Source organism: Cricetulus griseus, assembly GCF_003668045.3.
Source record: "Cricetulus griseus strain 17A/GY chromosome 1 unlocalized genomic scaffold, alternate assembly CriGri-PICRH-1.0 chr1_0, whole genome shotgun sequence".
In the NCBI taxonomy this organism is placed as follows: domain Eukaryota; kingdom Metazoa; phylum Chordata; class Mammalia; order Rodentia; family Cricetidae; genus Cricetulus; species Cricetulus griseus.
The window spans coordinates 58,639,635-58,663,081 of NW_023276806.1; the positions used below are offsets into that span (position 1 = coordinate 58,639,635).

The 23,447-nt window shown below is 42.0% G+C and overlaps 1 protein-coding gene across 3 annotated transcripts in view; it reads left to right on the forward strand.

Moving 5' to 3' along the window:
- Positions 1 to 23,447, forward strand: part of LOC100772072 (myomegalin) — a 172,270-nt gene that overhangs the window by 21,172 nt on the left and 127,651 nt on the right. For all 3 annotated transcript variants that reach the window (XM_035451273.1, XM_035451274.1, XM_035451270.1), the window contains exons 2-3: positions 125 to 180; positions 4,231 to 4,382. In XM_035451273.1, coding sequence (XP_035307164.1) covers positions 125 to 180; positions 4,231 to 4,382 — 208 coding nt within the window. The remainder of the gene's footprint in view (positions 1 to 124; positions 181 to 4,230; positions 4,383 to 23,447) is intronic.

The following is a 23,447-nucleotide window of genomic DNA, read 5'->3' on the forward strand; positions in this document are numbered from 1 at the left end:
TTAATACATGCAAGAGTTTAGTGGGTGCCTATGAAGAAGTGGGTGAGAACAGCTCACAGATGTACCTTAGGAATAGGAGTCTTGTGACATGTAACTCATTAATGGATGTATATTCTTTCCACAGACGTTATTTTGGAGAAGATGATGGAGAGATGGTACCCAGAACAAGTAGTGCAGCCGGTAAGGATGGCATGGGCCCTGCCCTTTCATGTCACTGTTTCCTGCCATCTCCCCAAATCAATCCCCTTGATTTGAAGCCCTTCTGGTTCCATACAGGAGTCTCCTCAAATTTGCACACACCAGTGTACTATATAATTCCCTAGTTGGAATTCCCCAGTAGGGAATTTTATACTGTATGTAACTATTTGTGCTAGGAGGCAGCACAGTATAGTCAATCACAACACAAATGCTTCTGTGAATTCTTCATACTTTTAACAAGGCTAGGGTTGCAAGATTAAAGTCATTTGCAAAAGAGTTAAATGAAGTCTGCCATCAAAATGAAATCTCTGTCTCGGTGCCCCATTACAATGGGTATAGTAATAATGTCACTCTCAGAAGTAAGATTAAGTGATCAAAATTCTTGTCTTGAAATAAGCACTTCCTAAATCTTATTTACTATTCATATTAATGTCATCATAATTATAGCACACACTACTGTACATTTGCCAGCCAGGGACAGGACGTTTCAATTGTAAAGTCAAATTACAGGCCGCCCCTCCTTCCAGACAGGATTTCTTTATGTAGCCATGGCTGTCCTGGGACTGGCCCTGTAGACCAGACTAGCATTGAACTCAGAGATTTCCCTGCCTCTGTCTCCCTAGTGCTGGGATTAAAGGTGTGTGCCACCACACTGGCTCTTTATTATTATTATTATTTAAAAATATATGAAGTGATGTGTTTATGCCAGTATTTTACGAATACTTTGCTTTGTTTCATCCCCTCCCTTGTCCTCCTGCCCCCTCCTGCCTGCCCCCTCCCCACCCCCACTCCATTCCTCAGAGGCCCCAGTTCCACCTTCCTGCCACACACATACTGCTACTACCCACTCACCCTCCTCTCACAGTCTTTTCTAGTCTTAGAACATGTACTCACACTCATAAACACATATAAATATTACAACATAGGGTCTGCATATAAAGAGAAAGCATACTGTGCATATGCGAGGAGTCTGGTTGAGACAGATTTCTTTTGGGAAACATTTTTCTCAAAGACTTGCCCCAACCTGAGGATTTCATTCACTTGCTAAGCATTTTGCCTTGTTTTTTTTTTTTTTTTTTCATGAATGGATCGTGTGCTCCATGTAGAAGAAATAAGGTCTTAATTTGAATAAATTAAAGACCTCAGCATGCCCTAAGCTTGGTATCCAAGTGGCTGAGGAGATTGCTCAATCAGTAAAGCACTTGCTGGTGTACACTTGGAATCCCAGCGCAAGAGAGGCAGGGACAGCAAGATCCTGTCCTGATTGGGAGTCCCAGACCATCGAGAAACCATGTCTCAAAAGACAAGTTGTGTGATGCTTAAGAAACACCGCCTGAGGTTGACCTCTGGCTTCCACACCTATGTGCACACACATAAGTTTGTACCTGAATGTTCGAACACACACACACACACACACACACACACACACACACACACACACACATTCAATTGTGTATATTCAGTTCAGAAGTTCTCAGGGTACTATACTTAACATTTTGGGTGTCTAGGCCCTGCATTTTGAGCCAAAGATCTAAGAACTGGGACAAATATTGAAAGGGAACATTCAAAATGCCTATTACTGACAGGCATTTGATGGAATGCTTCGATCAATCATTTTCTGTCTTCAGTGTGAGATTTCTAAGCAAGTGTCATTGTTCCTATGTGTGAAACTTAGAAAAATGAAGAAATCTGCTTAAAATTTCACAATTTCCAAGCAGTCCAGATCTGACTATGGCAGTAAAGGCTTAGCTCACTTTGTCAACCGTATCCCATCAATCTCATTGGCATTAATGTGGGGTTGCTTTGTTGTATCATTTGTGCCTCCACTCAGTAGCCCATGTAACTTCATCTAAATGAGGATGTAATTATTCTTTCCACAATTCTGATTTTTAAAATTCACACTTAACATGCTGGGTGGTGGTGGTGTACGCCTTTAACCCCAGCACTTGGGAGACAGAAACAGAAGAATCTCTGTGAGTTTGGCCAGCCTGGTTTACAAGCGAGTTCCAGGACAGCCAGGACTGTTTCACAGAGAAACCTTGTCTCAAAAAACAAAACAAGATAAAAATCACATTTGCTTAGAAACATTTTTAGTACACTAGCAAACCAGGACTGACATCATCATTATCATTTTATGACGTTGTTATTTGTGATCTCAGAGTGAGGTTAAATTAACAGAACAACTATTTGGTGAAAGCCTCATCAAAGACAATTGATACCAGAAAACAAAACAATAACAAAACTCTATATGCAACTAGTTTCCCCACCAATAAAACTGTCTTTAATTTTCTTTGCTTTAAACCCCTGTACAATGTCAGGCATCAATGGACACCAAGCACAGGGCTATCTGAACACATATGCAGTGATATGTTAACTTTACAAAACTAAAGATCCTGCTTACAGTGTTCAGTTTGGAAACAGATTACATTTCCAGTTGTAACTCTTTAAAATGAGTGATGTAATCAAAAGAAACAACAAAACCCAAGGCCAGCACTGGAGCCCCTCCATTGAGCATCGCCAATTCCCTCATCACCTTACTCATCAACTTCTTCCTGATACTCTCCCCAGCCTCTTCTTTCTTGCAGGAGACTTTTCTTTCACCCAGAATACTGCAATATTCTTTCTACATTTTCCTTTATCTTAAAAGGGCTTCCTACCATCACAGCCACTTCCTAGCAATTATCCATGGCCCTTACTCCTTATTCTCCCAGTTTCCTTGGAGAGACAGGCCAGGATGTGCTCCTGAGATTGGGGGGAGGAGTTTTCAGGACAAAGTGAGCCAAAAAGATCACCGTGGTGCATTTGATATCTCTCTCTCTCTCTCTCTCTCTCTCTCTCTCTCTCTCTCTCTCTCTCTCTCTCATAGAATAGTAGACGTTTTCCATTTCTCTTTTTTTCATAAGTTCCTTTTCCATTTAGCACAAATGAATTTAAATCTCACCTGAGGCCATGAAAAAAAATTCTAGGAAGGTGATGGGAACATGTCAGGACTTGGTCCCCTGTCCTATGTTCTGTCATTGTGACATGATACCTGAGGAGATCAACTAGAAAGCAGGGTTCCCTTTGGCTCCTGGTTTCAGGGGTGCCAGTCCGTGGTTGGCTGACTCTGTTTCCCACTGGCCTATGGAGAGGCAGCACCTCACAGCAGGAGCCCATGGCAGAGGAAACATACTCACCTCATGGCAACCTTAGCAGCAAAGAGAGAGGGAAAGAGCCAGGATCCCAAAAACCTCTCCAAGGACTTGTCCCCAGTGACCTATCTTCCATCTGTTGACCCCTGCATCTACCTCCCACTAGGATTAGAGGCTGACCAGTGAGCCTTCAGCATATATGCCTTTGGGGGATGTTTAAGATCCAAACCATGACACAGTTCTCTGGCAAGTTTACAAATGGGGGGGGGGGCAGAGAGAGGGAGGGAGAGAGGGAAAGAAAAAGAGCATACTGTGACAATTTGCCTCTTACTCCTTAAGACTACTTTATTCCTATATCTAGCGAACTTCTCAATGAAGTCAAGGCTACCAAGGGCCCATCTGCTTCTACTTGCTCTCACACTGGCATTGGACTCCGTGTGTTGGTGTGGTTCTGTTTAATGCAAAAAGAATAGCTCCATAATAAAGGCTCATTGTTTCCTTCTATCAGCCAAGAAAAGATTAGGTTTCTACATTTTTTTTTTTTAACCTCAGATCATAATCCCTCCTGGGCCCCCATCTGTAGTCCTCAAGTGTCATGTTTGATTGGGGCATTGCTCTGGAGTCCCAACTTCGTGACATGATGAATGTCGAGGTGCTAAGAAGCTGAGCAGAGAAACAGGGTTGCAAGGCCTCACCATCTGACACACACAGCACCATCTTTATGTGTTTTGTTGGCCAGCACAAGTCACTTGGCCGACTCACATGTGTGAATCCCTTCTATGGGACCCACAATTGGTTCATATGTCACAGAAACAAAATTCTGCTGGAATGCGCTAGTTAGAACAATCATGCTGCCTTTATTATGAACACTCTTTTTCTTACTGCTCTCTTTCATTGCCAGCTTTTCTCAGTGACACTAAAGATCGGGGCCCTCCGGTTCAGTCACAGACCTGGAGAAGTGGTGAGAGGATCCCCTTTGGGCAGACACACTCCTTGAGAGCATTTGAGAAACCCCCTCTGGTGCAGACCCAGGCTCTTCGGGACTTTGAGAAGGTGAGATACATGTGTGGATAATTCTAATCCCAATTAGAAACACAAACATGAAATCAGAATTACATAAAAATATGGTCTATAGGAGCTGGAGAGATGGCTCAGAGGTTAAGAGTACTGGCTGTTCTTCCAGAGGTCCTGAGTTCAATTCTCAGCAACCACATGGTGGCTCACAGCCATCTGTAATGAGATCTGGTGCCCTCTTCCGGCGTTTGAGCATACATGCAGGTAGAACACTGTATACATAATAAATAAATAAATCTAAAAAAGCATGACCTAAAGACAAGATTATGAGTTTGGTTATCATGATGGTATCATGACCCTTTTGAGAGTGTATTGCTCTAAGCATTATGCTGTTAGCTAGTTGCTAGAACCAGTGGTTGATGGAAGATCAATTACTTGTACTGATGTTTTCTGTTTTACTGGTCATCTTCCTCATTCACTTCTCAGATAAACTCTGGAAGGTTAAATGACACACAGAGAAGCTGTACGTGCAACGTAGTGAGCCCAGGACTCCAAGTCCAGTGGACAAGCATTATTTTCTCTATTGCCAGCTTGGACAATGCCAAAAAGCTAGATACTGCCTATTCTATGAGGAAGCACAACCAAAGCCATTTGCTTTTCAACAAGACTTAGGCAAAGTTGCTTCAGACTCCTAGAGTGGTCTTAGATTTGGCCAAGAGCAATAACTGATGGTACAATGCAGAGTCCCAGCTTCCTGCAAGTCAACTCGATCCTAGGATGCCTGTGCAATAGAACCTACATTTATACCAGCCAAGAGCAGGCACTCCGAATGTTTTACACCCATGGTCTAAAACAAGAAACAGGTCTTTGGTGCCCCCTGGGGAATACCCAAGGGGCAGGCTTCGCTTGAGTACTACTTGTACCTAGGTCTTCAGACAAATGGCTTTCCTTTTAGTCAGCAAGGGATAGCTTAGGATATAACACAGTGAAATTACATTTTCAAAAGCAGTGTTGTTACCATGGGTTTACTCTGTCCTTCCTCGACTCATAATTACAGACATTTGCTAGGACTGCATTCGAATCCTTCCAGATACCTCTGTGGGGCAATAATGGTGATGGGATAAGGTGGTAACACCTTCACTCCCTCCTTTCCCTCACCTTTTGGAGCAGCTTCTGCTCAAAGGGCGACTGCATCTACAAGAGTGTGTGGGTGCCTTGGAAAGGCAAAGTGTGTTGTGCACACTCTTTTTGTTGAGAGGTAATGGGGAGCTTAGAAATGAAGGAGGTCACACCCTCTGATGGGATGAATGGCTGGATGCTGTGGGGTTGGGCTAGGGGACTAGTGGGGTCAGCTGAGTTCCAGATATAACTTCCAAGTCCTTTGCTTTTAGAGTTCAGGTTTTACATGATGGAGTAGTCCTTACTTCTCAATGCTGAGAATCACTGTCAGATATGAGGCCAACCAGAGGCATTTTAAAGCCTTGTCCTCTATGTGTTAAGAGAGAAATAGCAAAACTAAATTTAGCTGTTTCACTAAGTGTTGATATGTGTATTTGTCCTTCACATCTGGTTTGTACATCCGAGGCACCTCCATGGGAGGAGTTGTTGGTTAGGAAGACATTGCTGAGGGGTAAGGACACATTTCAGTGACCTACCTTAAAAATAGGGAAAAAATATCAGAGTATGTTCTGTAAGTTTTAAAACATGTGTTCCATAGGCTTGGGATAAAGGATGGGTAGGTGCCCTCTGTGAGAGCTATGTTGAAGGTTTAGTAGCAGACATTCTTGGCCTTGAGAAGGAACAGAGGCTTGGGATGAGCAGCCAGGATCCACTCCGATTTGAACAATAAGCATTTGATACTGTTCCTGCCCTGCATTTCAGTGTTAGGAAGTCAGACATCACATTACTAACAACATAACTGACAACTACCGATGCCATCTGCAGTGATAAGGAGTGCATACTTTGAGATCCAGAGATACTGCTTCTAATCTTACTAAAGCACTGAGGAAGGGCCTTGCCTCACATAGCACCTGTTACGGGTGCTGTACGATGGCCGAGACACCCAAAGCTGAGCTTAAGTTTTTTCAGTCAGAGGTGTAAAATTCCATATGAAGGACACATTTGGGGGAAAGAAGTATAATTATAGTTGAGTCTGCCAGAGGCAGGGGCAGAGGGAGGTAAGGAGGGAGAGTCTGAATAAGACAGGAAGAAACATTATAGGGACTGACTCAGTAAATAGCACTTCACCAGTAATGTGACTCCTTTGAAAACGTTTGCTGATGTAGGAACTGTAGGAGTAATCTGGGGAGTTACTCTGCTTTCAAAGTCTTCTGTATGATATATATATCATATATATATCATATATATATGCATATATATATATCATATCTTAGGGTTACTATTGCTGTGATGAAACAACATGACCAAGGCAAGTTGGGGAGGAAAGGATCTGTTTGGTTTACACATCCACATCACTTTTCATCATCAAAGGAAGTTAGGACAGGAACTCAAACAGGGCAGGGACCTGGAGGTAGGAGCTGATGCAGAGGTCATATAGGGAGTGCTGCTTACTGGCTTGCTCCTCATGACTTGTTCAACCTGCTTTCTTATGAAACCCAGGACTTCCCACCCATAATGAGCTGGGCCCTCCCACATTAATCTCTAATTAAGAAAATGCCTTACAGGCTTGCCTACAGCTCCACCTTCTGGACTCACTTTCTCAACTGAGGCTCCCTCCTCTCAGATGACTATAGCTTGTGTCAAGTTGACATAAAACCATCTAGCACAATATGTGACAGCCATGGCCTTTTTTTTTTCAATGAGTGAATTTATTATGTACATAGCAAGCCAAAGTAAGAGAAAAATAGCAAATGAGATAGATAGATAGATAGATAGATAGATAGATAGATAGATAGATAGATAGATAGATAGAAAGCAGAACATGATCAAATTGGGCATTCAAAACATCCAGCAGAAGTCAACTGGGGAAACCCCTTTAAGGTGGTCCTTGAGTTTCTAATACTGATCCCTGGCAGAGCACAGTGGGTGAGGCTTCCTAGTAAAAGAACAAATAGCAACAGATAGAGATACCTTCACTTGGGTGTTCAAATCTCCAGTAGAAACTGACTGGGGAAGTTGAGTCAGTCATCTGGGATTTCTGATTGAGCTTTCTCTCCATGGATGAGCTTTCCACATATGAATTTCCCCTGGGTACAATTTTAGCTTCCCTTTCCCACTGTAGGGAGTTTTATAACATGGGATAAGCAATTGGAACCTCTGTTGGAGATGATTTACCTTCGAGCTGTTCTCAAGGGCACAGAGTTTTTACTTTTGGTCTGTTTTGTTATTCTTTCCTCCCCTCCCCATCACAAAGTTAGGGTGGCCCAGCTAATTCTAAACAAGGGGCCTTAGAAGATACCTGGCATGAACATGCTTGGGTCTGAATTGGGTGAGGGAGGAACCCACCTCCAGAGGCAACTTCTCAGTGAGCTCAGACAGCACATGATAATGTACCCATATAATTGTGCCTGACACAAAGTAAGATCCAACACACCCAAGACGTAAACCTGATGTGCTATGTAGAATGTAACTGGCCAGGGAAAAATGACAATGGATATTAATGTAGACAAACGTGACAAAAGGTGTAAAATGGATGAGCCAGTGGCTTTCTTTTCTGATTGCTTATTTTCTACACTCAACCAATGGTAATAAGTGCACTAAATTGCAGCGGGGGGGGCGGGGGGGGCAGCAGGATGGCTGCCTGAAGAACTCGGAAAGGAACTGCTCAGCCTCATCTGTGCATAATTTCAATCTGTGCTTACAGTTGTGTTTTTCAGGCTGGCACCTTCCAATGATAAAGGAGAGCATTGCCTAGCATATGGGCTTCGTTTGTGTTTTTGAGTGAGTGGCTTTATTATTAAACCTTGTTATCTTTTTTTGCTTTGTTATAAAAATGGGGTTCCCAAACCCTGAGGCTTCCCTGATGGAGGAATCTCTATCTTTTGCAGATGAACTTGAGACATGAATTAAGTGTTTCTCATAAGTTGTCTGATTTTTGTCCTTATAAGATGTTTAAATGGTGGGCGTCAGTGGCACACGCCTTTAATCCCAGCACTCTGGAGGCAGAGGCAGGCGGATCTCTGTGAGTTTGAGGCCAGCCTGGTCTACAGAGTGAGAGCCAGGATAGGCTCCAAAGCTACACAGAGAAACCCTGTCTCGAAAAACCAAAATAAATAAATAAATAAATAAATAAATAAATAAATAATAGACTTTTAAACAAGTATCATTCTCTCCATTATTCAAATTAGAGAGGCAGATATCACAAAAACTATGGCCTGTTCATGGCTTAAGTGCCCTGATAGTCACTTGGATACATTAGGTCAGAAATAATTTTTACATGCAAATGACCATAGTCGTTAATTGAGAGAGAATTCCTTCCTATTGAGAAATCCTTCCTTGGAGTTCATGGCTCCCATCCTAGCTCCAGTGTCTCAGGTACAGAAGGCTAGAGAAGAACAGAGGTAACACTAGCTAGTGTTTGTGAGTCACTTTCCTGTGTCTGTACTGAGACAATACTGCATCATCTCATTTAATACTCCCCAAAAACCCTGGGAAAGGAGTACTATCCCAGCTTACAAATGAGGAACTTAGCTGGGGCAGCAGTGGCTCATGCCATTAATTCTAGCACTTGGGAGGCAGAGGCAAGTGAATCCCTGTGAGTTTAAGGCCAGCCTGGTCTCTAGAGTGAGTTCCAGGAAAGCCAGGGTACACAGAGAAGTCCTGTCTCAAAAAACAAACAAACAAACAAACAAACATGCATACATACATACATAAATACAAATGAGGAACTAAATAACAGGGTAGAATGGAGTTTTAAGGCCTCATAATGGAGCCTGAAAACATTTGTTCTTTTTTAAAAAAAAATGTTTTTAAATTTAATTTAATTTAATGTGTTTGGATATTTTGACTGAATGTTTGTCTTTGTATCATGTGTGTGTCTGTTGCCTGCAGAGGCTAGAAGAGGGTGTCAGATCCCTTGGAACTGGAGTTACAGATAGTTTTGAGCTGCCATGTGCATGCTGGGAATTGAACCTGGATCTTCAAGAAGAGCATCAATTGCTTTTAACCTCTGAGCCATCTCTCCAGTCCCCACTTTTTATTTTTCAGGTTTACTTTTATTTATGTGTACATGTACATAGTGTGTGTGTGTGTGTGTGTGTGTGTGTGTGTGTGTGTGTGTGTGTGTGTGTGTTTGGTGCCCAAAGAGGCCAGAGGCTTTAGAGTTCCCTGGAGCTGATGTTACAGTTTGGTGCCCAAAGAGGCCAGAGAGTTCCCTGGAGCTGGTGTTACAGGTGGTTGTGAGTCATGCAGTATGGGTGCTGAGAACAGAAGTCAAATCCTCTGTGAAAGTAGTGTGTACTCAACTGCTGAGCCATCTTTCCAGGCCCTCACTATCCATTTTATATGACCTCAAACAGGAAGTATTTTCTAGGAGCTCAGTTAGTAAAAGTTAGGTGCTAATGAAGGGTCCCGCTTGGGAATGAAATCACAAGGTCCTCTATTAAAGATGACACAGATTAGAATTCTATCAGACTTTTCCAACAATGTGGGAAATTCCTTTCAGATCGTAATATCATCTCTTGCATTCGTTGCATTCATTCCGAACCACTCGAGATGCACAGCTGTCTCATTTTCCCATGTCTTTGTTTCTGTTGGTCCCTCTGCCTGGAAAACTTTCTCTCATCCTCTGCCTGGTGAAAGCCCATTTATCCTTCAAGTTTTGACTAAGGCGACATGTTTTCCTTTTGGTTTGTTGGGATACTTCCTCTAACCCCAAAGCATATTGTAATTCAGACTCTGTGTTTGTACACTGCCAGTCTACAGAATCTAGCATAGTGTAGTATGCAACAAGCACTCAGTAAATGCTCAGCAACAAATTGGTTGAATGCTATTGAAGGTCAATTATTATGTCAATAGCTCTTGTGGATCTCCTGCCATGAGTATCCATCACAAGTGACTTATTTTTAAGGTGAGTATCGGTGCATTAACTGATGGAACAGGGTGGAAACTGCAGTCTGGAAATGACAAAATCAGATGGAGGAAGGGAAAGAAACAGAGACTTTTAAAAATACTTCTTGCCGGGCGTTGGTGGCGCACACCTTTAATCCCAGCACTCGGGAGGCAGAGGCAGGTGGATCTCTGTGAGTTCGAGGCCAGCCTGGTCTCCAGAGCGAGTGCCAGGATAGGCTCCAAAGCTACACAGAGAAACCCTGTCTTGAAAAACCAAAAAATAAAAATAAAAATACTTCTTGATGGGACGAGTTAAGAGGATTGTGTCCTTAGCAAGCAATAATGATGTCCACTAAGTACTTTTTATATACCCGAGATGTTTCTGTCATGTGCTAGTCCAACTAGCTCCAGTTCATTTTTCTAAGTTAGGAGATAGATATTGCATCCATTATTCCAATGAAGAGACCAAAGTTCAAATAACTTGCCCCAAATTATAGAGTTCTCAAGTTATAGCACGGTGATGATGCCACTGACTCCAAGGTTCTAGGGAGATGAGAAGACCATTCAGAAAAGTCCATTGGTGAGTGTGTACAGTGTGGCTTTATACACAGACTAAGGGTGGCCCAAACTATAAATAAAAAAAACTGAAGAAGGATGGTTGTCTTTGGCTATAAAATCAAGAGGAGGCCTCCACTGCCTTCCCCCTGGTTTCTCGTTTCCCAACAATGCTGTCTTTAACACGGACATGGCTGCAAAACTAGCAGCAGCATTCTCCAACTGTAGACTGAAGCCAGCTTTCCCTGCCAGGCTGTGACTCTAACCACAGTGAGTCAGCCTCTTGAGGTCCCACCCATCTTGGCAAACCTTTCCACTTGGGTCACAAAATCTATAGGAGAGAAAAAGAAAAACTAAGCTACAATGGAGATGGTTTTTGCCTTTTCCTCCTTTAAGAAACTGAGTTATTACAGTTGGGTATCCTTTGCTAATTTAGGTGAATCTGTGTCTGTTATGGTCTGTGGTTTCTTTACATCCTGTTTTCTTATAATTACAGCATTGGAAAATTAATGCTACCAGCAAACTGCACTTCATTTTTTGAAAAGGGCTTTATACTTCCGTTACCATAGCATCTCAAGTATACTGGATTTGTTTTCACAGATGTCTTCAGACATTCAGAAGGGGAAAATCTAAACTTTCAATACTTATAGAAACAATTGTTTTTTTCTTTTAAAAACTGATGCAATAATTCCACAGCCCTTCAGCAAAATTTCATTTCTAAGCTATGTATAATAAAATTACTCGATCTTTTTCTTAAGAACTACAAAGCAAACACAATGGTCTTGAGTGAAGATTAACACACACTGTAATCATTGCTATAATGGAAGTCAAAAGATGCAGCTCGGGCTCATAGATACAGAGGGGCATGGTGTTGGGAAGATTCCTAGAGAAATCTACACTTGATTGGGGCCTGAAAGTGTGTCTAAAAAGTGAACTCAATAGAAATTTGACTTTCTTTTGGAGTAAGAAGCAATTCACAAATGCAGAATACCCCAGTGTAAGAGGTTTCCTATTCCCATGGCAAAATGTCAAGGAAATAATTATTTATTTTTTGTTTGTTTGTTTGTTTGTTTGAGACAGGATTTCTTTGTGTAGCCTAATCTGTTCTAGAACTAGCTCTGTAAACCAGGCTGGTCTCAAACTCACAGAGATCCACCTGTCTCTGCCTCCTGAGGGCTGGGATTAAAAGTGTGTGACACTACCACCCAGCTGTGACATCCAGCATCAAAGAAATACAAGGAGAATACTGAAACAAAATAAGTGATTTTAAATGAAGTAAAGTATTTTGATTAGTTGCAGTTACAAAATTTCCTCATTTGATCTGTCCAATTAGGAAGTCTATTTATATGTTTTTCTAAATTATTTAAGTTTAGTGACACTTGATTGGTTGAGCTTCAGTTCTGACCTTAATAATGACCTTTACAAAAGTCACTCAAGTTCCTGCTACATATGAAAATCAAGTTACATTTGCTTAGGAGTCCTAACTGGCATTGGGCCTGAATTCTTTGGGGCTGCTCTCCGTTTTAATTTTCTCTAACAAGAGGAAGGCAGATTAGGGATTGATATGGAATGTGAAGGGACCAGTGAGGAATTTTCCATGCAGAAGAAAAAGCATGAGTCAGTCAGGCTGCAGATGAGGGAAGAACTACCGTTAGTCAACACCCTTAGAGCATGAAGACAAGGAATGTAGAGAAGAGTTGAGACTGGAGAAGAAAACAAAATTTGATGTGGCCTGAAAGTTATCTAAAGGCTTTAAATTTCACCCAGTCTCAACTGGGAAGTGCTTGAAATGGTTTACCAGAGAGATCATGTTGAAATTAGGATTACCTCTTAGTTCTCTTTGGTTTCTACGTGGAGTCTGAACTGGAGGCATCAAATCTAGAGGCAGGGAGACATTCGAGAGACTCCGTGATCCAGACAAAGTTGGGTGTGATACCAGCAGAGGGGTGAGATTCCAATGAAAGAGTGAGATGTCAGAGATATAATTGACAAGATTCATAATAAAATCTAATACTTTGTATGCTAAATTTTAAGAAGTACCCCTGAAATTGAAAGTTAGTAACTTGCTGTAGAACAAGCGAAGGGTAAAAATGACTGTCACGTTAATTCTTCTCATGGCTGTGACAAATACCTGACAGAAACAGCTTAAGGAAGGAAGAGCTAGTTCTGGTTCATGGTTCAGGGGATTTGATCCATCGTGGTGGGAAGGCATGGCTGTGGAAGGCTCGCCCATCCATGGCAGGTGGAGCATGTGGCTGCTTGCTCCCTTCTCAGTGAATTGGAACATAGAGTGTTCAGGCCAGAAGTAGACCTGCCTGTAACACCCAGGCTCCTCCCTTCTTGTCCTACATATTCCTGTTAGTCCCAAAGTCCCAAAGTTTCCACAACCCCCCAAAACAGCGCTACCTAGCTGGAGACCAAGTGTTCAAGCACAGGAGCCTGTGGGGGACTTTTCAACTCAAACCTTAACAGTGATCATCATAAGCTTATCCCCCATTCTCATCCCAGACACTCATCCCATGACCCACACACTCACAGAGTATTCAGGATTTTTTTCTCCAATGTATGAGTGGGATATTTGTTCCAAAGCTATCTTTTCTGTTAGGAGCTGAGCTACATAATATCACAAATTATGTTGTCTTTTCATTACTAGTTAGGGAGATTAGCAGAGTGCCTGGTACACAGTAGGCATGTCTGCTAGGTTATGCCAGACGCTGAGAAAGACAGCAAATGGAAATCTTGATATAGGGTGTGTGTGTGTGTGTGTGTGTGTGTGTGTGTGTGTGTGTGTGTGTGTGTACACACATGCACATACATGCAGAAGGCAGAGGGGGATGTTGGGTATCTATCTCCCCTCCCTACTTTTGAGACAGGGTCTCTTACCAAACCTGAAGTTTGCTACTTTAGCTAGGCTGGCTGGCCAATGAGCCTCCTGGTATCTGTCTTCATCCCTCAACACGCATGCACAACCATTTGCCTAGCTTTTATATGGGTTCTGTGGATTTGAATTCAGGTCCTCTTGCTTTCACAGCAAGTGCTCTTATCCACTGAACCAACTTCCCAGAACCAAGGTTACTGAAAATCTTGAGGCATAAGCAAGACCACTGCTTGTAGCTTCCCTTTTATTGCAGAAGCTCAACAAATGCTCTTTCTGAGTTGAGCCCACTATGGACACACCCCAAGTCCTGGTAGTGTTGACTGACTTAAACTGGTAGAGGATCTAGTTTGGAGCCAAAGAGTCCTTGGGTACTGCCAGATCACTGCAGCCCACCTGTCACTTCTGCCCTGAGGCTCCCTTAACTGTCTCTGGCAGCATTATTTCTGGATAGGCCATCTATTTCTGGTGGCCAGGGAAGTTGTTTGCTTTGTTTTTGTTTTTATATAGTCCCCAGTGCTCCAGTGTGAGGGAAATGATGACACCTTGTTATTCCAGGACTGTGGGTGGCATGGGTGTGTGACTATGGTGGGGGATGGCATAAGGGACATTGTCTGAACCCTCATCCTCTATGCAAGTGAGGAAGCTGTCCAAGATGTGCTTATTCATCAGTGCTCCTGTCATCAGGCTGGCTATTTCCAGAAAAAGGCTGCTTGGTCTGGGCATCCATGTGTTTCTGAGTTGCAGGACAGAAAATGGAATGATTTTAATAGTTTGTTATTTAAATGACTCTGGAGCTTCAGGAATGATACTGCAGTTTTTTGGTTTTTGTTTTCAAACATATAATGAATATTTTATTATAGTATAACTTAATCTAAAACAGGAGTATATCATATAACAAATTGTCTTATTCCACTAAGAAGTCCATTTCTCCCATGCTCAGCAAGACCAGGTGTCTTTCAGAAAATCTGTAGGGTTGAAGCCTCCTGGCTTTAACTTCCTGGACTTTGTCACAGATAGTGTTAGAGATTTTAACTTTTGTTTGAGTTTTCACAATTTTAAAATTATATCAAACTGGAAAGGACACAACATAAATGGGATGTTTGTGAGTCCCCATACCAAGGGGAAATAACAATCATATCATAAACCCAACAGTTTCAATCTCTTATCTGTTTATTGTCCAGCCCCAAATGAAAAAAAAAAGTCAGGTCCTTGTAGCATTTGTAGTTGGCATCTGGAATGCCAGACAGAGACTCCATGTTGCAGTGAAGGGGTTTAAGGAATGCAAGAGCAAGTTGTATGATTTTGATTGACATTTTCCTTGTTAGACTGTTAGCCCTGTGCAAGTGTCATACATGGTCATGCGGATGGCCCAGTGGGTATGTTTTCATGGAGTCGAAATATAGAGTGGATTGTGTCTTGGACTGTTTTATCTGAGGATTATGGTAAAACTTTATGATAAAATTTAATAATCATGACTAATGGGTTTTGAAGGCCACTAGGATACTTAGGTAGACTTTCTGTTAGGATCTGTGATATATATATAGATATAGATATAGATATAGATATAGATATAGATATATAGATATATAGATATAGATATATATAATTAACCATTTAATATTCACTCATTTTGATTTTATATATGGGTACCATGTGCACGTAGTGCCATCACAGGCTGGCATAGGATGCTGGATCCCCTGGAGGTGGAGTTACAGACAATTGTGAGCCACCATGTGGGTGCTGTAAACCAAACCTATACAAGAGCAGTTAATGATCTTAACCACTGAGGCATCTCTCCAGCCCTGATACACTTAACATTTAGACACTGTCTGTTCTAAGCCATGCACCTTAATACGTTTAGTTGAACTATCACCAATAAATGAATTTATTTGTGATAAATTTAAAAAAAAAGAATCTTTTCTGAAACACAAAGAACTAAGCCAGTTGCCCTCACAGCTTTGCTTTCTTTCTTCTCTTTGGAAAGGCAGTTTTATTAAAACACAATTTAAGTGCCATGCAAAAATTACCCTTTAACAGCGTATAATTCTGATTGTGCAGTTGTCATTGTTACCTCATTCTAGAACATTCCTACAGCCCAGAAAGAAGCCTCGTGCTCATTACAGCCTCTCTGTTTTCCCTGTCCTTGTCCTATGCAAACCACTAGTCTAATTTTCCCCATAGATTTGTCCATTCTGAGCATTTCCTGCCATGGAGCTGCACAGAATCCTGCCTTGTGAGCCCACCTTTCCCATCAGATCAGTGCTTTGGGGCTCACCCTTGTCATAGTACGAATGAGCACTTCATTCTTATGACTGAATAGTGCTCTGTTATATGGATATCCTCAGTGAATTATGCATTTGTCAGTTCATGGACATTTTGGACATACCCACTTTGAATTATCATGAACGGTGCTATGGTGGGCATTATGTTCATGCTTCTGTGGAACAGTTTGTTTTTAGTTCTTTGGAAATGTAACAAGGAGAGGCCTTCTGGGCCATGTGGCAACTCTGTACAATCTTCTGAGAGCTGACTTTGGTGTATTCATCTTGAAACTAGCGAAAAGGGTTTTTGTTTTGTTATGCTGTTTTCTTCACAGTCCCAGGCAGGTCCCCCAAGGGCACAAGGGCAATTACAGTTAAAGATGCAATTTGGGAAGATATTGGAAGCCTGAGGCAGAAGAGGAAGTACCTTATTAGTCACAAGTGTGTCACAGGCCCATTGAGGTCATAGGTGTCTTGACTGAGGTCCTGAAAACCGTGCAATATGAAGCCCAAATGCAGGAACTGTGGTCTGTGGCATCATAGAATTTATTTTTGTACCTCAAAGATGGTGTGAAAGGATGTGATGAAATAATCTTCATGAAAGTGCTATGTACATTGTAAATCCTGTGCAAAGTGGTTGTTGTCATGGAGATAGTATAATTGTATCCAAGGAGTTACAGGAATTAAACATTCAAATATAGGATCAAGTTGGCCAGAGATCTTAGAAATTCTCTTTTGCTGATCTGTGAAGACTTTTAGCAACACCCCTGACAAGCGATTAATTGCTCCAGCAAAGCCCTTTTTCAGACTGGAAAATTACTCACTCTCATACATAAATACAGTCATTTTAGTATATGGCCATAAATTCACTGTATCTAACTCTACTAAAGAGTTGATATATCTCCGAAAAAATTGATAGCTGCCTCCTTGTAATTGTTAGTTTTGTTCTCTTTAGGACAATTCCACCCTCTATTTTTAGTCTATTTGTCTCAGGCAGACAAGTAGAAGTTACTACTGCAAGGTGGCTGTGATCCTCCTGCCCCCCACATACACACAGCTTTCCCACTTTCAACTTCTCCAAAGTTCCCCAAATCACACAGTTAGAAAACAGCTCAGAGCTCAGATTTGAACCTAGGTGTTCTTTTCTCAAAAGTGATTTTCTCCCCCACAATTCCACACTGTTCCATCGGGATATATTCACATGTGATCATATATTATCCTTTTATGCAGAGGTCTAATAGGTGCTTTTCTGGTTGTCATAACCAAGTGGCTGACAAGAAGTCAATGAAGGAAGGAAAGGTTTGGCTCACAGTTTGAGAGGAGATATGGCAATGAGGACAGCTCTGGCTGTGAAGGGAGCATGAGGTGGCTGGTTATATCCCACCACCCACAGCCAGGAAGCAGAAAGATAGATGCTGTGCTCAGCTCATTCCTACCTTGTTCTTTTTCAGTCAGTCTGAGGCCCCAGCATCTGTGTTGTAGTCCCCACATTCAGGGGGTGTAATCTTTCCCACATTCAGGGTAGGGGCTCCCTCTTTAGTTAAACCTTTTTGGAAACTCTCTCGTATACTAGTCCAGGACTAACTCCTAGGTAATTTCAAATGCAACACACAGAGATACTTAAAACATTTCCTTGCATTCCTTGGTTTGCCATTTAAACTTATTTAAAGCTATATTTTCTCCCAAACAACACAAAATATGAAATATCACTGACATTCAGTTAGTTGAGTTTAAATTATAGAATTCATATTACAATTGAAAAAGAGTAAGTCTACTCGGATGATTTATCAATTTTAGTGAAAAGGAACTATGCTTTTAGGATAAAAATTGCTAAGAAAATAATATGTTTTCAAGCAATTCCATTAGAGGAGCTATCTGGGGGGTCTGAGTATGATTAAGCAAATGTCAAACTGAGTTTTTTAAAGACTGATGTGACAGTTGGTTATGTTAATGGAGCATGACATACGACAGCTGGGTGATAATTCTCTTCCTATTGCTGGCACTGATGGAGTCATTATTACAGTCTTATTTCAAGACTGGGCTAATATATCATGGAAGATGTAGAAAGAAGAAACTCAAGAAGGAGCAGAGGAGAGCCATTTATCTCTAGAAGGAAAATGTTTTTGAAAGAAGAGTAAAGAATCTGGAGTGTGCCGTTTGGGACAGTAAGAGCTAAGTGGAAGTTTATATATTAAGCCATGTGGATTTTCTGCAGACACACAGGCCTGAAGGTCCTGAAGTACTAGGTCAAGTATACAGCCCAGTGTGTGGGGTTTTGCTTGCAAAGCTACAAAACAAAAGCAGTAAACAAAACAAAACAAAAAAACAAAGAAAGAAAGAAAGAAAGAAAGAAAGAAAGAAAGAAAGAAAGAAAGAAAAAGAAGGGAAGAGAAGAGAAGAAAGGAAGGAAGGAAAAGGCAAGGCAAGAAAAGAAAACAGCCTTATTGATAGGCAGTTTGCAGTTCCTGGCTCTCCCTACCCACTCTCTGCACATTGAGAGCCAGGACCTGCCTCAAGGAAGGTCCTCACCTGAGTCAGATATCTTCACAGGGTTCTCTCTCCCCAAGTGGTGCAGGTCCCTAGACTTAAGTCTACTTAGCTCTTTGCACTCTTTTGTTTGGCTTCCCCAAGCTGCAGGCCTGATGCTTCCTTTAAGGAGAAAGACGTGTCCCTTCTCTGTGGAACCTTCCTGTGGACAACCACGCCCAACTAATTCATTTCATTCTTCCAATCTGTGGAGTTCGCAGTATCCTTGGGTTGTAATTTTCACATATTACTCCATATCAATTCAGAGCTCTTGTAGACAGTCCAGATATGGCACTAATAACATTAGTTTGCTAGTATACCTTATATATAAAACAACCCGCTTCTAAAGAGAAATGCCTTCAGGATTACAGATTGTATTTTCTTACAATCAAACCCATGGAGAACAGAGAAGTTAGTTAATTATCGGTCTGTTCTTTTGCCTAGCACTCACTGAGCACCTTCTGTATACTAGGCATTATTTCTGGTCCAATCCAGCTTTTTCATGGATAGCGCATGTTGGTGGAGAGAAACACAATAAGTGGATAAATGCAGAATCTAAGAGATTACGGTGGAATGGGCTCTTAAAATGAAGGGTGATAAGGAGCGCTGGGATGGGGTGGGCTGTAGATTTAAATGAGGAGCTTCAAAGGAAGCTTCAGCTTCTGTCTAGTTAAGGAACACACTATGCTGAAGGACGAGCCGTCTCAGAGCCCCCAGGAATGAAGCTCTTTACTGTTTTTGTTTTTGTTTTGTTTTGTTTTGAGAAAGAACAGGAGAAGCCAATGGGGTTGGAGCTGCATGTGCTGGTGGGAAATACAGCAAAAGAAAAGAAAGCATGGAGTAGTGGGAGGCGAGGAGTGGGGCCCCAGACGAGGCAGGGGCCTGTGCTTTAAGGACTGATGAATCACCATCACCATCTACTTGGAGTTAGATGGGGCAGTTTCCTGTAGAGAAGCAACATGGAGTATTTCAGCAGGGTTACACAGGCACTGTGCTCAGGATAGATGATTGACAAATGAGGGCAGAAGCAGGGACACCAGGAAAGGGAGCTATCAAGTAACTTGGGGAGAAGTCATGGGATCCGGGACACACTGGTAGAGATACTGTGGTGCATGGCATCTGCAATATATATTTCTAATGCATGTGTATTATAAACTAGGATTTGCAGACACATGAGACTCAAAGGGTTTGGTCTCACAAACTACAAAGCCTGAGCTGCAGCAAGTTGGAATGGGCTCCAATAAGGAAAGAACATTTTCTAGAAATGATCAGGAATTATGTTTTTTGTTTGTTTGTTTGTTTTGGTTTTTTTGGTTTTGATTTTTTGGTTTTTCGAGACAGGGTTTCTCTGTGTAGCTTTGGAGCCTATCCTGGCACTCGCTCTGGAGACCAGGCTGGCCTCGAACTCACAGAGATCGGCCTGCCTCTGCCTCCTGAGTGCTGGGATTAAAGGCATGCACCACCAACGCCCGGCCTAGGAATTCTGTTTTAGATAGCACAAGTATGAGATATTAATGCTCAAGTGGAGGCAAATATAAACCTCATGGAAGAGGCTCTCCTGGGCATATAAACTTAGGAAGATAAGTGAAGAAAATGATGAGTAATTCCTTTGAAACTATTAAAACAAGCCCTTACAAAGTTTCAAATTCAGCAGGGGACATGGAAGCATATTATTTTCTTGACGTCACAAGATTTATGTAATGCTGGACAAAATGTGCTGGGGTCTGAAGGGAATGAAGTGGGCAGCTCAGAAGAGCAATAGCGTCTATCTTAAGGCTTTGGGGGGAGGGGAGGGACAGTGTCTTACACTGTGGAGAAGTGAGGAAGGACTCTAGTTAAAGTGTGACCAAGGAGTCTGGGAGGCATGACACATTCAGCTAAGGTGTATTCATTATAAGGCCCCTGGAAGGGGCCAGTGTGCCCTAGCCCTTTGTGCTTGAAGTATGAAAGTTCTTGGTGCCTGTCAGTCTCCTGAAATCCACATTAGGAGGAAAATCTAGGCCAGCAAATCCATTTATAACAAAGTGGATTAGCAAAACAAATCACAAAACACAGAATAGTTAGCTATTCATTAACTCCACTGATTATTTCTGGAGTGCTTTATATATATTAAGCTAAGACAATGCAAGGACAAATGATTCCTTTCAGCCCCCATGCTACTCTACTCTGAAAGAATCGTAAGTAGCCCGTACCAGCACTGTGGGTGATAGGTACCACAGAAGAGGTTTTCTGTTGTTACAGAGGCTGTAGGAGCAGACATGTGACTCAGTGGTCCTTTACTTGGATGGCCATAGATGAGAGGGGGACAGGGTTAGAGTTTACATGAGAAATCAAATAATTCTAAATAGTCTCAATAATCCACCAGATGATACAAGCAGCATCAAAAGGCACCATATGAACACTTGGTGATGTGAGCATTTGCCTTTCTCAGAAGTCAAAAGGGAAAGATAGACAGGGTAGGGAAGGTGTGGTTTTATTTTTATGGATTTCCAACTAATATGTGAAAAGAAGAAAAGAACTGGGATATCTTAAAAAGATGTGATAAAGTTTTCTCTTTGGCCTGAGAGGTGGATGAGGAGCGCATGAAGGGCTCTGTCAAGAGTTGAGTTCTGAAGGCATTTCCTTGGCTGTAATATGAAGGGTAGCTGGCTGTAGCAGATCCTAGTAGCCATGCTTGGACTCACACAGAAGTGTTTGTCATGAAGTCTGTTTCGAGGATGGGAAATTAAGTTGAGCTCTCTAGCAAAACATTGGGTGTGTAGGGCTAGGTTGTGAGCAAGAAGACTTAAGACAGGAGGTCACTTGAGAGATAAAAGCATAGCACTTTAAGTGGATTAAACTCTCTAGGGGAGAAAGCGCGGAGAGAAAGAAAACCCAGAAATGTAAGGACTTACCATCATATAAGTGATGACATTAAGGAACTGGCCCAAAACAAACCAGAGGGAACAAATCAACACAGGAAAGGGGAGAGAGAGATGGAGAGAAGGAAAGAGAGATAGTGTGTAGGAAAATGTCAGCTGTGTGGGAGCACCCACACATCTTGCCCACTTCTGTTTCCTTAATTAAACCCCTTTATGAAATGATTACATGTGATTAAAAAATATCTCAGTAGACAGCCAAAGCCTAACTACACAATAGCTACAGTCTGCCAATCCGACTCCCCTTGAGCAAAAGGGAAGTGATAATAGCTATTACCCTTTAGGGGTTTAGACCAGGAAAAGGCTTAACTCTGGAAATATCACCCTGTTCCCAGCCATCTCATTTTCTAGATATGGAGGGTTCTGTCTCTAGAGAAGTACATCTTCAGGTCACACAGATGTTCAGTAAAGAGCTAGTACCAGGAAGTTTGTTAGTGTACATGAGACATGCATGGCCTCATTATGTTGCCCAGGCTAGCCTCAAACTCATCCTCCTGCCGCAGCCTCCTAAGAGGCTGGGATTACAGGAACACACCATAGTGCTCAGAAAGGTATGTTGTGTTTTGAGTTGTGACTTTTATTGTCATCATCACCAACTCTCAGTGAACTCCATTTCTTCTGAAAGTGAAGGATTTAATGAAACCTGAAGAATTTTCTTATGTGCAGATTCTTAAATCAGTAGATTTTTAAAATATGAAGTATTTTTGGCTTAAAATGGCAGGACACATGTCGCCCTCTTATAATCTTATTAATTTTTTTTTAGAAAAATAGACTATTCCATTGCACAGTTCTAGTTCTGCACTCCTGAAGCCACCTAATTTACTCAAACTTTTCCTGTCTTTCATGGCAAAGTGCAAGCTCAGTTGCTGAGGGAGCATATCAGATTATATTGCATAATTGAATAATTGTGTGTGTGTGTTGCAGTGCAAAATATAAAAAGTTTGAAAGACACAGATTTAAAGATTGCAGCATAGGACACACCTTACCATGTAACCAACTGTGTGGCCACTCTGGTCTTTGAGGGTTGTAGCTATCTTCACCTTTGTTTTTGTTGTTGTTGTCGTTATTGTTGTTGTTGTTTTCTTTTGTTTGGTTGGTTTTTGGTTTTTTGAGACAGGGTTCCATTGTGTAGCCTTGGCTGTCCTGGAACTTGCTCTGTAGACCAGACTGGCCTCAAACTCACAGCGATCCAACTGCCTCTGTGCTAGGATTAAAGGAGCAGGCTGCCACCACCACCTAGCTGTGTATACCACCTCTAGATACTGGGGAAAGGTTGACTGGAATCATTATGAAGGTCCAGAAAGAATGGGAAAAGATGAAAAGTAGGTAGGTTGGGAAAGAAGTGGATGCTTGAATTAAATACAAAAATTTCAGATTTCCTTTATCGCAGGCATTAATAGTAATTTTTCCAACTTGGTGTTACCAAATCAAGAACCTCTTTTGGGATCAGTGCTTTGGGGTTGTCTCCCAGTCACCTTCAAAGCCCCATGTGATGTGGTATAAATAATACTTCCTGCTAAGGCTGCAGCTGTCACTCAAGGATCTTAACTTGCTTTATGAGCAGGATCTGGTGATGATGGCCTGGCTCCATTAGGCAGGTGCGGGAGTTAAGAACCAGTGAGAGTCTGAAATCTCTGGTCCCATCCGGGATGTCCCATCCTCCCCCCACACCCCACACCCCAGCACTCCCACACTTGAGGAAGCTCCACTGAAAAACAGTTTGCAAGGTTCCCACTCGGCCCAGATTCGCTCTTTGAGAATGTGTGATGTGTACCAGGGAGCAGAGAGCATGGGAGGAAAGGCTATGAACCAACAGCCCTGGGACTGGAAGTGGACAGGGAGAAAGACGGGAAGACAGGGGTGGGGCTGAGCACTGGATCACTAAGGAAACTGGATTCCTCTCTGGTCGGTAGCGCCTTAAGATTTGCACCTGGCAGAAAGAGCCTACTTGGCTCTG